Source organism: Semicossyphus pulcher, unplaced genomic scaffold (assembly GCF_022749685.1).
Source record: "Semicossyphus pulcher isolate SPU_LCO1_2020_fin unplaced genomic scaffold, fSemPul1.0.p SCAF_6, whole genome shotgun sequence".
NCBI lineage: Eukaryota > Metazoa > Chordata > Actinopteri > Labriformes > Labridae > Semicossyphus > Semicossyphus pulcher.
Window position 1 is genome coordinate 4735668 of NW_027211737.1, and position 15717 is coordinate 4751384.

General features: G+C 40.6%; 1 protein-coding gene across 1 annotated transcript in view; it reads right to left on the reverse strand.

Moving 5' to 3' along the window:
* Positions 1-270: 270 nt before the first annotated feature.
* The window catches only part of LOC138609725 (NLR family CARD domain-containing protein 3-like), a 42012-nt gene continuing 26565 nt past the window's right edge, over positions 271-15717 (reverse strand). Inside the window, exons 7-10 of the mRNA XM_069682369.1 lie at positions 7551-7718; positions 804-912; positions 571-715; positions 271-470 (exon numbers count right to left, since the gene is read on the reverse strand). Of these exons, the coding sequence (XP_069538470.1) occupies positions 271-470; positions 571-715; positions 804-912; positions 7551-7718 (622 nt within the window). The remainder of the gene's footprint in view (positions 471-570; positions 716-803; positions 913-7550; positions 7719-15717) is intronic.

The following is a 15717-nucleotide window of genomic DNA, read 5'->3' on the forward strand; positions in this document are numbered from 1 at the left end:
TATTCATATGAAACAAGAATGTGAACATACAGAAGAGAAAAGGATACAGAGTCATAATGTCACTCTTATGCATAATGTGATCCGTCTGTTAGATATAGTATAATGTTCTCCACCATTCAACAGTGTGCAGGTATGACACACAGAAAAACACAGATAACAAAAGGCTTCACACCAGAGCACAGGGATTTAACCTGTGTGCACTTTAAATGAGTGATGAATGTGTCCTAAAAAGAAGTAACCTGCAGAGTCACTTTGGTTCAGAAATAAAGACTAAATAAAGTCCAGGTCCAGGTGGAGGGTGGAGGAGGTGGTGGAGTGTGGAGCAGCAGAGTGGAGGAGTCTCAGTGTGTCTGCAGAGACTGTGCAGAAGGACAGAGCAGCAGCAGAGCAGTCCACATACTGTGATGATACTCTGTCACACCCAGAGGAACACACGGGGATGATGGTGGACTTTGTGTCTGACAGTGGAGCTGATCTCAGAGCAGTTTAGACTCCAGCACCGAGAGTCACCTCCACTGGTGTGATTCCTCTGTCAGTCACTGCTGGATGAAGCTCTCCTCTCCACTCTACCTCCCAGTAACATGGCCCAGTCAGAGCCTCCACACACACAAGCTGCTGCTGCTGCTTCACCCTCTGGATCATCAGCACACAGCTGATCCTCTGACAACACGACCTCCTTCCTGATCGCCCACACTCTGACAGAGATCAATACTTCCTGATAAGAGAAGAAGACAGACAACAGAAGTCATACATCAGTGTTTACAGAGAGTCCCTTCATCAGCTGTCAGTCAGCGATGCAGCACATCCAGTTTAAAGACCAGCAGAGACTTCAGTCTGTTCATACCACAAGTCTTTACAGGCCTTGAGTACACAGTGCAACCTAACTGCTGAGAGACCCTGAACACATCATGACTGCAGAAACAGAGACACATTCACTGCTCGCTGTAAAGATGGATTCTCTTCTATCAGGATTCAAATCAGTTTCTCACTGACATTTTCTTTTGTAAGAGATAACGCCCGACGAGGTGTCCATTATCAGAAATCTGTGGACGCATGGAGGCCAGAACCGGTAACACCTGAGGGTTTGACTAATACCTGGAACAATCATTACAACCTAATAAGGTTCTTCTACAATAAAAACATAAATAGAACAGGGCTCAGATTTGACTGTGAAACAGGAGATATTTTTAAGTCCTCTCTGAGCGAGGAAGCTAACGGTATGCTAGCAAGATTAAAAGTCAATAACATTGATTAACAGTTGACTTTAAGTTAACTTATTTAGACATTAACAACAAGACTATGTAGCTAACCAGCCGAGTCATTGTCCTGAAATCAACATCAGGATTTGTACGAACAAATGATCTGCAGTGTTTACTGTCGGCCGCAGAATGAAGCAGAGAGTTGAATAGTGAACGGGATGTTAGATGATGCTGATGTGATCCACAGTGTCAGTAAGTTCAGAGGGGCTGTGTACTTCCTGCAGCTCGTGTTTTACAGGCGCCATCCTGTGGTGTTCAGAGGTACTGAAGGACTACACTCAGTGTTGTAAATAAAAGTTTCTCTTTTCTTTCCTCTTTCTCTTTCTTCAGCTGCATCCCAGTCAGCACAGTTCTCATATCCTCCCAATAAGGCCAAAGAGCTGTTGAAGTCCCTCATTGTTATAGTTAGATGTTAGCTCGTCAACAAGGTGCAGAAAGTGTAAACAGAGCCTTTGACTTTGTACCTGTTGCCATGGTCAGTCATTGTACATACAGGATGAAGACGTAGCCAGCGTATACGTATCCACAACTAGTTAAAATGTGTCCATTGTCAGGAAGTGTTTGACACCCTGCAGCCAATCAGAATAGAGTATTCCCCCAGAACACGGTAGAACTACTTCAGTGTAACTGCTTAAAATGTGAAATCTCACATGAAGTGTGTAAAAATGGTGTCTGTCACAGAAACATTTGGACAAGCTGCTGTCACATGGACAGATATATAAACTATACATGATGTTAAAAGTCCTTCATGTTCATGCAAAGACTGAAGAGCAGAAACATCAGCTGTGATTTCTGGACTTCAGCAGAGGTTGTGTTCTGTACACAGACCATGGTTACTAAATGTAACTGTGGTTCTGTGTAATAACAGACAGTGATTTACAGGCTTCAGGCAGACTGATCTCAGAGCTGTGACAAAGATGAACTGATCAGTTGTTTAGTGCTGAAATGAGAGAACGAACACTTTGAGATCAGATTTGATGGTACGACAGTTTGATGAACGACGACCACTGTCTCTAAACATCTTGTGATGCTGTCAGCTGTGATCCAGCTTCATGTCCTGTACACATGAACACAACAACAACTGTTGTCTTCACATCAAATCAAACACGTGATCACAACAAGCTTTGTGCTGATCTGATTGGCTGTCTGTTCTCTCTCTGTGTTTCTGTCCAATCCTGAAGCCTGTCTCTGTTCTCCTCTCACAGCTTCACTGAGGACAGCAGCCACTGGGAGGGTTGGAGGTTTAGCAGACAATATGGATCTTTGCTGTGATAATAACTGTGTTTAGTACAATACTACTGAAACCAACATGGACTCACCTCAGAGTCTCCAGTCTGCAGTGTGGACTCTCCACAAGATCAGAGAGCAGCTTCACTCCTGAATCCTGCAGCTTGTTTCCGCTCAGCTGCAGCTCTCTCAGATGGGAGGGGTTGGACTTCAGAGCTGAGGCCAGAGAAGCACAGCTCCTCTCTGACAGACTGCAGCCCCTCAATCTGAATAAAGAATAAATGATGAGACTTTAGAAGACAATGTTCCTGCATGAAATCCTTTCATGTTTAATAATGTGTTCAGAGCTGAAGAAGGTGAAGAAGGTCAAAGGTTAGAAAATAGAAACTCCAAACACCTGAACACAACAGGATGCAGGTTCAAATGTGTGAAATACACAAAGTGAAAAAGAGCTCTCATTAATATTAATGACAACATGCTGCTACTTCAATAAAGACGCAGTGACTTCACCTCTTAAACTCTGCAAGTGTGACAAGTTCAAATATAACACACTCACAGTCTGATACAAGTTAAAGTTTAGTGCTTCTTGGTCTGTTATGATGTTCAAATCTGTGATCAGGTTCAAAAGATCAAACATTTATGAGGACTGATTCAAATAGAAAAGATATTTAAAAACTGTTACACTATTAAAATGGTTGTAAAGCTAATTAGGTGATATTTTAAAACATTTGATTGATTCTTTGTTGTTGAATTTAAACTGCAATAGAGGTCTTCTGTGATGGTGAAAGTGGTCTTTTAATCCCTCACCAGGAGAAATCACAGCACTTTGCTCATTTAACTTCAGATGTCTCTGAGGAAACATCACCCGATCACTGTGTGATTATTTCTCCTCATTTTTCAGGGCGGAACACAAGAAGCACCAGTGGCTCCATCTATACAAACTCCAGGGGTCCGTTTCACAAAGCAGGTTTATTGAAAACTCTGAGTCTGTTAACCCTGAAATGAGGGAAACTCTGAGTTTTCCGTTTCACAAAGGGAGGTAACTCAAACCAGAGAAAGAGGGGTAACTCTAGCCTGTTTCAGAGAGAGGTAACTTAAGCTCTCGGTCAGTTACCGTAGTAACAGACTCTATGAACCAAACCTGGTCAGGAGCAGGTGTTCCTCAGGAAACTCAGAGTTTCGCTCCGTCTCCTCCCTCTAGAATACAAAAAACCCTCATTCGACTTCCTCATTCATTCAGCCCGTCTCACGCGTGTTTGAGCGGTTATAAATTTAAAAAAAAGAAATGTTGCGTCTCTGTGCTGCTCTGACCGCTTTGCAAAAGTCTTTTATAATTATGATAAAAAAAATCAAAAGACAAATCTGTGTCAAAGTCATAACTTTTAGATTTTTCCACCACCACTGCCGAGAGCACTCAAATAAGACGTTTAAGAAGTAATTGGATTTTTTTTTTTAACTAACACAATTCAGTTTAATCAACATAAATTATAATGTATGTGAAGTCAGCATCATGTTAGGGATAAAGCTAATGCACATTAAAACAGCCACTGAATGATGTTTCATTAGTTTAATATTTAAAATATGACTGAAGTGAGGTTCAGCCATGAGCCTGTTCTGCCTGAGCCTTACTTTGAATGATGTTCTGGTATTTTATTTTTAACTGCTTCCATGTACGTTTTTCTCCCGCTGGATTGCTCCTAAATTAATATACATTTTAGCTTCCGGTCGTGATTAAGTATTAAATAAATAGACCAGTTCAAACTTGAACATTTACTCGAGCAGCAGTTTCTTCCCACGCTGCTTCTCTCTCTTTTGCAGCTGCAGCCGTGTTACTTTATTTTTCTAAAAACATGCTCGTATTCGCTGAACGTCCACATGAGGATTTCGAGCTCCACTGGTGTGACGTAGGAGGACCTCTTTTTGTGTACCGTTGCCATGGTGAATCGTGGTATCGGGGCTCCATTAAGGCTGGCTTTTTATAGTCAAAGTGCACGCACTTAACTCTGGCTGAACTTACTCAGAATTGATTGAACTAACTCTGATCAGCTGTTGGAACCAAAAACTCAGAGTTTCCTATCTCAGAGTAGATCAACTCAGAGTTCAGGGTTAGACTCACAGTTTGTTGAACCTGCTTTGTGAAACGGACCCCTGCTGTGCAGCCAAACACAACAAACAAGAAATACAATAAAAACCAGCAGAAAATAACTGAAGAGTCGACTCAGAATAATAAAGTTTCCAACATGCCAAATATGTCAGGATGAATTTTGGGGAATGTGAACAAAGACATGGACAGTATTTCTGTTAGAAATAGTGGAGCCAGAAACTCAAAGCATCTTCACTTGAAACTTTTCAGTCGTTACAAGAAACAAAGATTTCAATCAGAATGTTGGAAAAACTAAATACTGAATATATTTGTTATTTTCTGCTCGTACAAACTGAATAATTAATAAATGTATCTATGACTGATTTATTTAAAAACATGATGTGGAATAAAAGATGAAATCAGGTGTTTCAGAGGTTCACAGTGAATTATACAGTGTAGGATTTTTCTTCTTCTATGAAGGTTTTAAATGTGGAACTCAACATTGCTCTGCTACAGTCAATGGACTAAAGCAGTGAAGAAGAAAACAGACTTAAGCATTAAGATACTCAGTGTGGATCAGTATAATATCAGCCTTATGTCTGCAGTTTAGTGTCAACACAACTTTCACATCATATTAATCTCAGCACAGAAGTAAAACATGGTTTCTGACCTCAGAGTCTCCAGTCTACAGTGTGGACTCTCCAGAAAACCACACAGCAGCTTCACTCCTGAATCCTGCAGCTTGTTGTCACTCAGCTGCAGCTCTCTCAGATGGGAGGGGTTGGACTTCAGAGCTGAGGCCAGAGAAGCACAGCTCCTCTTTGACAGACTGCAGCTCCACAATCTGAATAAAGAATAAATGATGAGACTTTAGAAGACAATGTTCCTGCATGAAATCCTTTAATGTTTGATAATGTGTTCAGAGCTGAAGAAGGTGAAGAAGGTCAAAGTTTAGAAAATAGAAACTCCAAACACCTGAACACAACAGAGATGCCACGGTGGGGAAATGTTCCCACCGGTCAATAAACTCGTGACACCACCGGTGTCACTGATTACACTGGACATAAAAAACTAAACCAAAAGTCACTTGTCATTTATGACGCTCAATACCTGTAGAGCACTTGCTGTGATCTTCCCTCATCATTTGTGAATAACTTTTATGTATATATCTTTTTTTGCATCGTGACTCTTATTCTGTATTTAACTTTAGTTAACTTTAGTTTAGCATTTAACTTTATTCTGACATTTATATTTATATCACCATAGACCCACTTCTCAGCATTTAATCTTCATCTCTTTGTTGTTGTTTATCTGTTATTTTATTGTATATTATGCACATATTTGACATTTTTTCTGTCTTCTATTTTATGCCATATATTTCTCTACGCCTGAATTTCCCCCGGGCATTAATGAAGTATTTCTGATTCTGATTAATGTTTGAACAAAACAAATGCTTAGAAGGTCGGTTCCTTATTATTTTTTAAATAGGCTAGAACTGTTATGAACAAAACGAACAAGGATGACGGCTTGGCGGCGGCGCATGGCGCACATACACGTACTGTGATATAAAAACACGAAAACAAATTAGATCTATAAAGTTTTTAGTAATATAGGCCAACATAGTAAAAACGTGACATTGGCAAACACTCTGGAACCAAATAAATAATGGCAAACGAATTCAAACCAACAGGAGCCAAATGAAAAAACAGAAGAAAAAAGAAAACAAAGCCCAAACTGCAGGTTGTACGCGACGTAGATGAACAACAAAAATCCACAGGCTTAAAGCCTTATAACAATAATAATAATAATAATAATAATGATGATAATAATGATGATAATATACATAGTAAAAAAAAGAGAATTTAGCAAACACTATAAATAAACGGTGTCCTCGCTGTGACATCTGACACCTGCTGCTACTCTCTGTGCTGCTGCTGTGATGGAGCGGACACTGCAGTTTGTATCAAGAACATACACCAAAGTATTTAAAAAAATAATAATATTGTTTTTATTTGATGAACTACGAGCTGCGCTGATACGTGAAAATGAAATCTATGGGTTTTATTTCTATACGCCCAAAAAAGGCAAAACGATGGTGGGGGAGTTATGCAATCGGTGGGAGCCTGAACACCGAGTAACACCAGTAACAACAAGATGCCAAATATGTCAGGATGAATCTTAGGGAATGTGAACAAAGACATATTTCTGTTAGAAATAGTGGAGCCAGAAACTCAAAGTATCTTCACTTGAAACTTTTTTAAACGTATACATTCCTTTATTTACATGTTGCACTTGTGTGTCAATAAAGATAAAAGTGTATATATTTACATGTCGTAAAGCAAGACCACTGTACATTTTCATATGCACTTTCACTATCGAGCGCCACCTGCCTTTGGAAGACGAGTGGCATATCACTGAGGGGAAAGGCATGCCAGTCTAACGATCGGCACATGCCGCTGGCCCTCTAGTGGCATGCCATCGGCAACGGCATGTGCCACTGTCTGTGCCGATAGTGCAGTGGCACGAGCCGTTGCCATGTGCCACTTTCGATCTCGCTGTCGCTCTTAATATCTTGTCTTTGTGCTGGTTTGAATTGAATATAGGTTGAAAAGGATTTGCAAATCACTGTTTTCTGTTTTTATTCACATTTTACACAACGTGCCAACTTTTTTGGAATTGGGGTTTGTATTTATTTAAAAACATGATGTGGAATAAAAGATGAAATCAGGTGTTTCAGAGGTTCACAGTGAATTATACAGTGTAGGATTTTTCTTGTTCTATGAAGGTTTTAAATGTGGAACTCAACATTGCTCTGCTACAGTCAATGGACTAAAGCAGTGAAGAAGAAAACAGACTTTAGCATTAAGATACTCAGTGTGGATCAGTATAATATCAGCCTCATGTCTGCAGTTTAGTGTCAACACAACTTTCACATCATATTAATCTCAGCACAGAAGTAAAACATGGTTTCTGACCTCAGAGTCTCCAGTCTACAGTGTGGACTCTCCAGAAAACCACACAGCAGCTTCACTCCTGAATCCTGCAGCTTGTTGTAGCTCAGCTGCAGCTCTCTCAGATGGGAGGGGTTGGACTTCAGAGCTGAGGCCAGAGAAGCACAGCTCATCTCTGACAGACTGCAGCCACTCAATCTGAATAAAGAATAAATGATGAGACTTTAGAAAACAATGTTCCTGCATGAAATCCTTGAATGTTTAATAATGTGTTCAGAGCTGAAGAAGGTGAAGAAGGTCAAAGGTTAGAAAATAGAAACTCCAAACACCTGAACACAACAGGATGCAGGTTCAAATGTGTGAAATACACAAAGTGAAAAAGAGCTCTCATTAATATTAATGACAACATGCTGCTACTTCAATAAAGACGCAGTGACTTCACCTCTTAAACTCTGCAAGTGTGACAAGTTCAAATATAACACACTCACAGTCTGATACAAGTTAAAGTTTAGTGCTTCTTGGTCTGTTATGATGTTCAAATCTGTGATCAGGTTCAAAAGATCAAACATTTATGAGGACTGATTCAAATAGAAAAGATATTTAAAAACTGTTACACTATTAAAATGGTTGTAAAGCTAATTAGGTGATATTTTAAAACATTTGATTGATTCTTTGTTGTAGAATTTAAACTGCAATAGAGGTCTTCTGTGATGGTGAAAGTGGTCTTTTAATCCCTCACCAGGAGAAATCACAGCACTTTGCTCATTTAACTTCAGATGTCTCTGAGGAAACATCACCCGATCACTGTGTGATTATTTCTCCTCATTTTTCAGGGCGGAACACAAGAAGCACCAGTGGCTCCATCTATACAAACTCCTGCTGTGCAGCCAAACACAACAAACAAGAAATACAATAAAAACCAGCAGAAAATAACTGAAGAGTCGACTCAGAATAATAAAGTTTCCAACATGCCAAATATGTCAGGATGAATTTTGGGGAATGTGAACAAAGACATGGACAGTATTTCTGTTAGAAATAGTGGAGCCAGAAACTCAAAGCATCTTCACTTGAAACTTTTCAGTCGTTACAAGAAACAAAGATTTCAATCAGAATGTTGGAAAAACTAAATACTGAATATATTTGTTATTTTCTGCTCGTACAAACTGAATAATTAATAAATGTATCTATGACTGATTTATTTAAAAACATGATGTGGAATAAAAGATGAAATCAGGTGTTTCAGAGGTTCACAGTGAATTATACAGTGTAGGATTTTTCTTCTTCTATGAAGGTTTTAAATGTGGAACTCAACATTGCTCTGCTACAGTCAATGGACTAAAGCAGTGAAGAAGAAAACAGACTTTAGCATTAAGATACTCAGTGTGGATCAGTATAATATCAGCCTTATGTCTGCAGTTTAGTGTCAACACAACTTTCACATCATATTAATCTCAGCACAGAAGTAAAACATGGTTTCTGACCTCAGAGTCTCCAGTCTACAGTGTGGACTCTCCAGAAAACCACACAGCAGCTTCACTCCTGAATCCTGCAGCTCGTTTCTGCTCAGCTGCAGCTCTCTCAGATGGGAGGGGTTGGACTTCAGAGCTGAGGCCAGAGAAGCACAGCTCATCTCTGACAGACTGCAGCTCCACAATCTGAATAAAGAATAAATGATGAGACTTTAGAAGACAATGTTCCTGCATGAAATCCTTTAATGTTTAATAATGTGTTCAGAGCTGAAGAAGGTGAAGAAGGTCAAAGGTTAGAAAATAGAAACTCCAAACACCTGAACACAACAGAGATGCCACGGTGGGGAAATGTTCCCACCGGTCAATAAACTCGTGACACCACCGGTGTCACTGATTACACTGGACATAAAAAACTAAACCAAAAGTCACTTGTCATTTATGACGCTCAATACCTGTAGAGCACTTGCTGTGATCTTCCCTCATCATTTGTGAATAACTTTTATGTATATATCTTTTTTTGCATCGTGACTCTTATTCTGTATTTAACTTTAGTTAACTTTAGTTTAGCATTTAACTTTATTCTGACAATTATCTTTATATCACCATAGACCCACTTCTCAGCATTTAATCTTCATCTCTTTGTTGTTGTTTATCTGTTATTTTATTGTATATTATGCACATATTTGACATTTTTTCTGTCTTCTATTTTATGCCATATATTTCTCTACGCCTGAATTTCCCCCGGGCATTAATGAAGTATTTCTGATTCTGATTAATGTTTGAACAAAACAAATGCTTAGAAGGTCGGTTCCTTATTATTTTTTAAATAGGCTGGAACTGTTATGAACAAAACGAACAAGGATGACGGCTTGGCGGCGGCGCATGGCGCACATACACGTACAGTGATATAAAATACGAAAACAAATTAGATCTATAAAGTTTTTAGTAATATAGGCCAACATAGTAAAAACGTGACATTGGCAAACACTCTGGAACCAAATAAATAATGGCAAACGAATTCAAACCAACAGGAGCCAAATGAAAAAACAGAAGAAAAAAGAAAACAAAGCCCAAACTGCAGGTTGTATGCGACGTAGATGAACAACAAAAATCCACAGGCTTAAAGCCTTATAACAATAATAATAATAATAATAATAATAATAATAATAATGATGATAATATACATGATAAAAAAAAGTGAATTTAGCAAACACTATAAATAAACGGTGTCCTCGCTGTGACATCTGACACCTGCTGCTACTCTCTGTGCTGCTGCTGTGATGGAGCGGACACTGCAGTTTGTATCAAGAACATACACCAAGTATTTAACAAAATAATAATATTGTTTTTATTTGATGAACTACGAGCTGCGCTGATACGTGAAAATGAAATCTATGGGTTTTATTTCTATACGCCCAAAAAAGGCAAAACGATGGTGGGGGAGTTATGCAATCGGTGGGAGCCTGAACACCGAGTAACACCAGTAACAACAAGATGCCAAATATGTCAGGATGAATCTTAGGGAATGTGAACAAAGACATATTTCTGTTAGAAATAGTGGAGCCAGAAACTCAAAGTATCTTCACTTGAAACTTTTTTAAACGTATACATTCCTTTATTTACATGTTGCACTTGTGTGTCAATAAAGATAAAAGTGTATATATTTACATGTCGTAAAGCAAGACCCCTGTACATTTTCATATGCACTTTCACTATCGAGCGCCACCTGCCTTTGGAAGACGAGTGGCATATCACTGAGGGGAAAGGCATGCCAGTCTAACGATCGGCACATGCCGCTGGCCCTCTAGTGGCATGCCATCGACAACGGCATGTGCCACTGTCTGTGCCGATAGTGCAGTGGCACGAGCCGTTGCCATGTGCCACTTTTCGATCTCGCTGTCGCTCTTAATATCTTGTCTTTGTGCTGGTTTGAATTGAATATAGGTTGAAAAGGATTTGCAAATCACTGTTTTCTGTTTTTATTCACATTTTACACAACGTGCCAACTTTTTTGGAATTGGGGTTTGTATGACTGATTTATGTAAAAACATGATGTGGAATAAAAGATGAAATCAGGTGTTTCAGAGGTTCACAGTGAATTATACAGTGTAGGATTTTTCTTCTTCTATGAAGGTTTTAAATGTGGAACTCAACATTGCTCTGCTACAGTCAATGGACTAAAGCAGTGAAGAAGAAAACAGACTTTAGCATTAAGATACTCAGTGTGGATCAGTATAATATCAGCCTCATGTCTGCAGTTTAGTGTCAACACAACTTTCACATCATATTAATCTCAGCACAGAAGTAAAACATGGTTTCTGACCTCAGAGTCTCCAGTCTACAGTGTGGACTCTCCAGAAAACCACACAGCAGCTTCACTCCTGAATCCTGCAGCTTGTTGTCACTCAGCTGCAGCTCTCTCAGATGGGAGGGGTTGGACTTCAGAGCTGAGGCCAGAGAAGCACAGCTCCTCTCTGACAGACTGCACCGACTCAATCTGAATAAAGAATAAATGATGAGACTTTAGAAAACAATGTTCCTGCATGAAATCCTTTAATGTTTAATAATGTGTTCAGAGCTGAAGAAGGTGAAGAAGGTAAAAGGTTAGAAAATAGAAACTCCAAACACCTGAACACAACAGGATGCAGGTTCAAATGTGTGAAATACACAAAGTGAAAAAGAGCTCTCATTAATATTAATGACAACATGCTGCTACTTCAATAAAGACGCAGTGACTTCACCTCTTAAACTCTGCAAGTGTGACAAGTTCAAATATAACACACTCACAGTCTGATACAAGTTAAAGTTTAGTGCTTCTTGGTCTGTTATGATGTTAAAATCTGTGATCAGGTTCAAAGATCAAACTGAGACCACTTCTAAAACATGTTTTTCTCTGGTTCTACTATTTAACGGTTTGTGTTTGAGTAAAATGAACTTTTGTTTTATTGTAAACAACATTTCTCCGACTGTCAAATCAAATATTCTCATTGAGGTCTTTTATTTGCAGAAAGTGACAACTGATTAAGAAAACCGAAAGATGTTTTTCAGAGCTGGAATAATGCAAAGAAAACAAGTTCATGTTCATGTTTAAACAACAGAATGATAATGTTTGAACTCAGGAAGAGGTCACAGATCTATATCTGGTGGAATAACCTGGTTTATAATCACAGCTCTCATGCATCTCTGCATGCTCTCCACCAGTCTGTCACAGTGCTGTTGGGTGACGTGAGGCCGCTCTGTGCAAATATTCAAGCAGCTCAGCTTTGTTCGAGGCAGATCTGGATCGGGCTGGCCGTGACATGTAGAGAGATGCTGATTAAAGGAACATCTGGAGTGGTTTCTTTTTTCAGAGCTGTGTTTGTTATTTTCTGCTGCTACAAATTGAAATCATAAATAAATGTATCTATTACTGATTTCTGTTGTTGTGGTTGCTCTGTGTGTTTGTCTCCGTCCTGGCATCTCCCTCTGTCCCACTTGTTGGCCCATCCAGTCGCCTGGTTCTGATCGAGGGTTTGAGCACAACTGTTGCCAAATGTTGCTCAGTACTGCTCATGTTCAATTATTAGAGCTTCAAAATGGGTGGTTGGTGGGGAGAGAACGCAGGACGGGCTACGCCTCCCCCGATTAGGGCCTATATGGCTGACATGACACTGGTGACCACGACAGAGCCCTGTACAAAAAGGCTACTAGAGAGGTTCAATGAGAATCTCAAGTGGGCAAGGATGAAGATTAAGCCCAGTAAATCAAGAAGCATCTCAGTGTCCAGAGGGAAGGTAACAGAGAGGAAGTTTTATGTGGATGAGGAAGAAATCCCATCCATTAGGGAAAGGTCAGTGAAGAGCTTGGGTAGGTGGTATAATGGGGACCTGAATGACAGTGAGCAGATAGAGCAACTTAGGAAAGATGTTGCAGAGGAGATAGGAAGGATAGAGAAGTCAGGGCTCCCAGGCAAGCTAAAGTTATGGTGTCTGCAGTTTGGACTATTCCCTAGACTGATGTGGCCACTGTCAGTTTATGACATACCGACATGAAAGGTGGAAAGGCTAGAGAGGTTGGTAAATTTCTATATTAGGAAATGGCTTGGAGTTCCTCGTTGTCTTGGTAGTGTGGGGTCGTATGGGAAAGGCATACTCCAGCTACTGATAACTAGCTTAACAGAGGAGTTGAAGTGTGCAAAGGTCTGGGGCCTCATTTATAAACGCAGCGTACGCACAAAAGAAGGCGAACGCCACTTTCAAAGCAAACTTTGGGATTTATAAAAAACAAACTTGACGGGAAAATGTGCGGCCCTCCACGGCAGCTCTGACCCATGTGTACAAACATTTTGGAGACAGGGGAAATTGGCCGCGCAGATGGTGAGGTGGTGAACTGAAGCCAGGTTGTATATTGATGCTTTTCACACATTTAATGTCACTAAATATCAAGCGTTATTGAGCGAGCCATGTCACCATCAACATCATACCAGCAGTGTTATTTGTACTCGTCTTGTAGTGAGACGTATTCCATAAGCACCTTTCAATTAAAAAATATAGAAGCAAATACTGAATAAAAGTCTGCTTATTATTTGATCAGCACTGTCCCACCTTCACAGCCCCCCCAGAGCTCAGAGGAGAGACCGTCTCCTGAATCCTCGTTTGTACAAATCCAAAATTTACATCAAAAAGCGTCAGAGAGTTGAAGAACAGAGCGTCAATAGTTTTTATTAATATGTTGTAATGCTGTAGATCAGTGTGAAGGAAATTTTTATGTTAACCTGTTTGCTCATGTGTTGAAATTTCTTTAATATTGTGGAGTTAATAATCATGGTATAATCAGCTAAGGTTAATTTTAAGTATATGTATTGTCTGCTCCTCTCCAGGGTCTTGTGCATGATTTACTGTTGCTCCTTCTGTCTTAGAGAGATAGTTGGTGGCCTTGTCTGGGCTGAGACCTCCAAGGCCAAGGGGTAAACTCTAGATAGTCAGGCGCTTCAGCTTAAGTCAGAACAATAACACCTTACTTTGTCTCTGTGAGAGGGAGTTCTTTCTGTAATGTATAACACACACTGTGAACCTTGAGTCTGTGTCAGTCAGTCAGACAGCTGCGTTCTGTGTAGTACTGGTCTGACCCAGCTCGAGTTGTTAATTGCTTTTACTCATCTTTTAATATTCTTCAATTAAATGACATCAAAAGACAACTTTGTTTCCCTAAGAACTTTATTGGTCTCGTCATCAGAAAATTGCCACCACAAACTTGGCGACAAGGATGGGATCCGACGCCTGATCAGACTCCGTCGGACTGGCAGAAAAGCGCAGCTGACCGCCTTGCGGAGCCCGGCCAGCGCTCGGATCCTATCGAAAGGGAAAAGAACCAACCCAAAACCGCGTGCAGAGATACAATACAACGGTGAGAGAAAATCTAGTTGTTGAGTATTGATTTTTGAGTAGGCTAAAGGTTTACCGGTAAAAGAAGGAAAAAGCTTAAAATCCCACGGACCGTGTCGCCAAGGAGAGAGTCCGGCTGACTCGTAAATGACTGATACCAAGGTCTTTTATTAAAGTAGAGAGAGGGCTTCACGGGGTCGGTGATAAACGTGTCAAAGCAACTTAACAGAAGTTGGGAGTCCGGTGACTCATAGATAACTGATACCAAGGTTGTTTATTCAAAGAGGAGGTAAGTTAAGGCTAGGGATGGATGGGAAGGGCTCATAGCAAGCAGTATCGCAAAACCGGACCCAGGTCCGAAACCTAAATTCCAATCAGACATGATTAAAGTGATGGAGTCAAAGCACCCAGGAAGTGGTGATCAGTTATCAAAATGGGTAGAATTGGGTTTCCCTCAACAGGGCAGTTTCAGTCTCCGCCAACTTGACCAGTTACGTGAAATATTAGAGAGAATATGTTCACGCAAAGAACAGCCCAGTTTGACCAACACAGCAGCATACAGAATCCAGGAGGAGGACTGGGCGAACATCCACTCCGCCCTGATAGATCCAACCTGAAGAGACTGTTCTTAGCCCAGATGCACCCACATCTGTGTGAAGCTGTGAAACGTTCCTGCATCACATGGGACACAACCTCTCTGTCAAATATCCTGCTACATGCGGAACATGCAGAAGAGCAGGACAGATGGTAAAAAGAAAAAGAAGAAAAGAAACAACGGGACACGAGAGCTCAAGCTATATTGACTATGGTGCAGTTTGCCACAGGCAGTGGCCAAGGCCAAGGTGACCGTGGACGAGGCACAGACAGAGGATGTGGAAGCGGCTTTGGGTGTCGAGGACATGGCTATGATCCGGATGTGTGTTTCAACTTTGGAGAAAGTGGACATTGGGCTGCAGACTGCCCGCATCCAAAGGACAAGAAGGGAGGGGCAAAAACATGGAGAGTGCCTTCTTCAGATTGACTGCCGGTGGTGGGCGGACCCCAGAGAGTGAAGTCCAACCTCCCACGAGCCCTGACAGTAAGAACGCCACACCCGCTCACACACCCGCTCACACACCTGCTCACACACAGACACACACACACACACACACACACACACACACACACACACACAGACGCCACACAACTCACCCAAACCTGCTAAACGTAAGCCCTTACCAGTCTAAGATGTGTAAAATTTCACTTTGTATCAAACTCCAGATGCTTGCAGAAAATTTTAGTTTAGATAGCAGGCTAACCCACACCTTTTTCTTTGAGATTCAGAGGCCAAAGCATCTGTCATTATGGCAGGTGGTAGGTCATGCC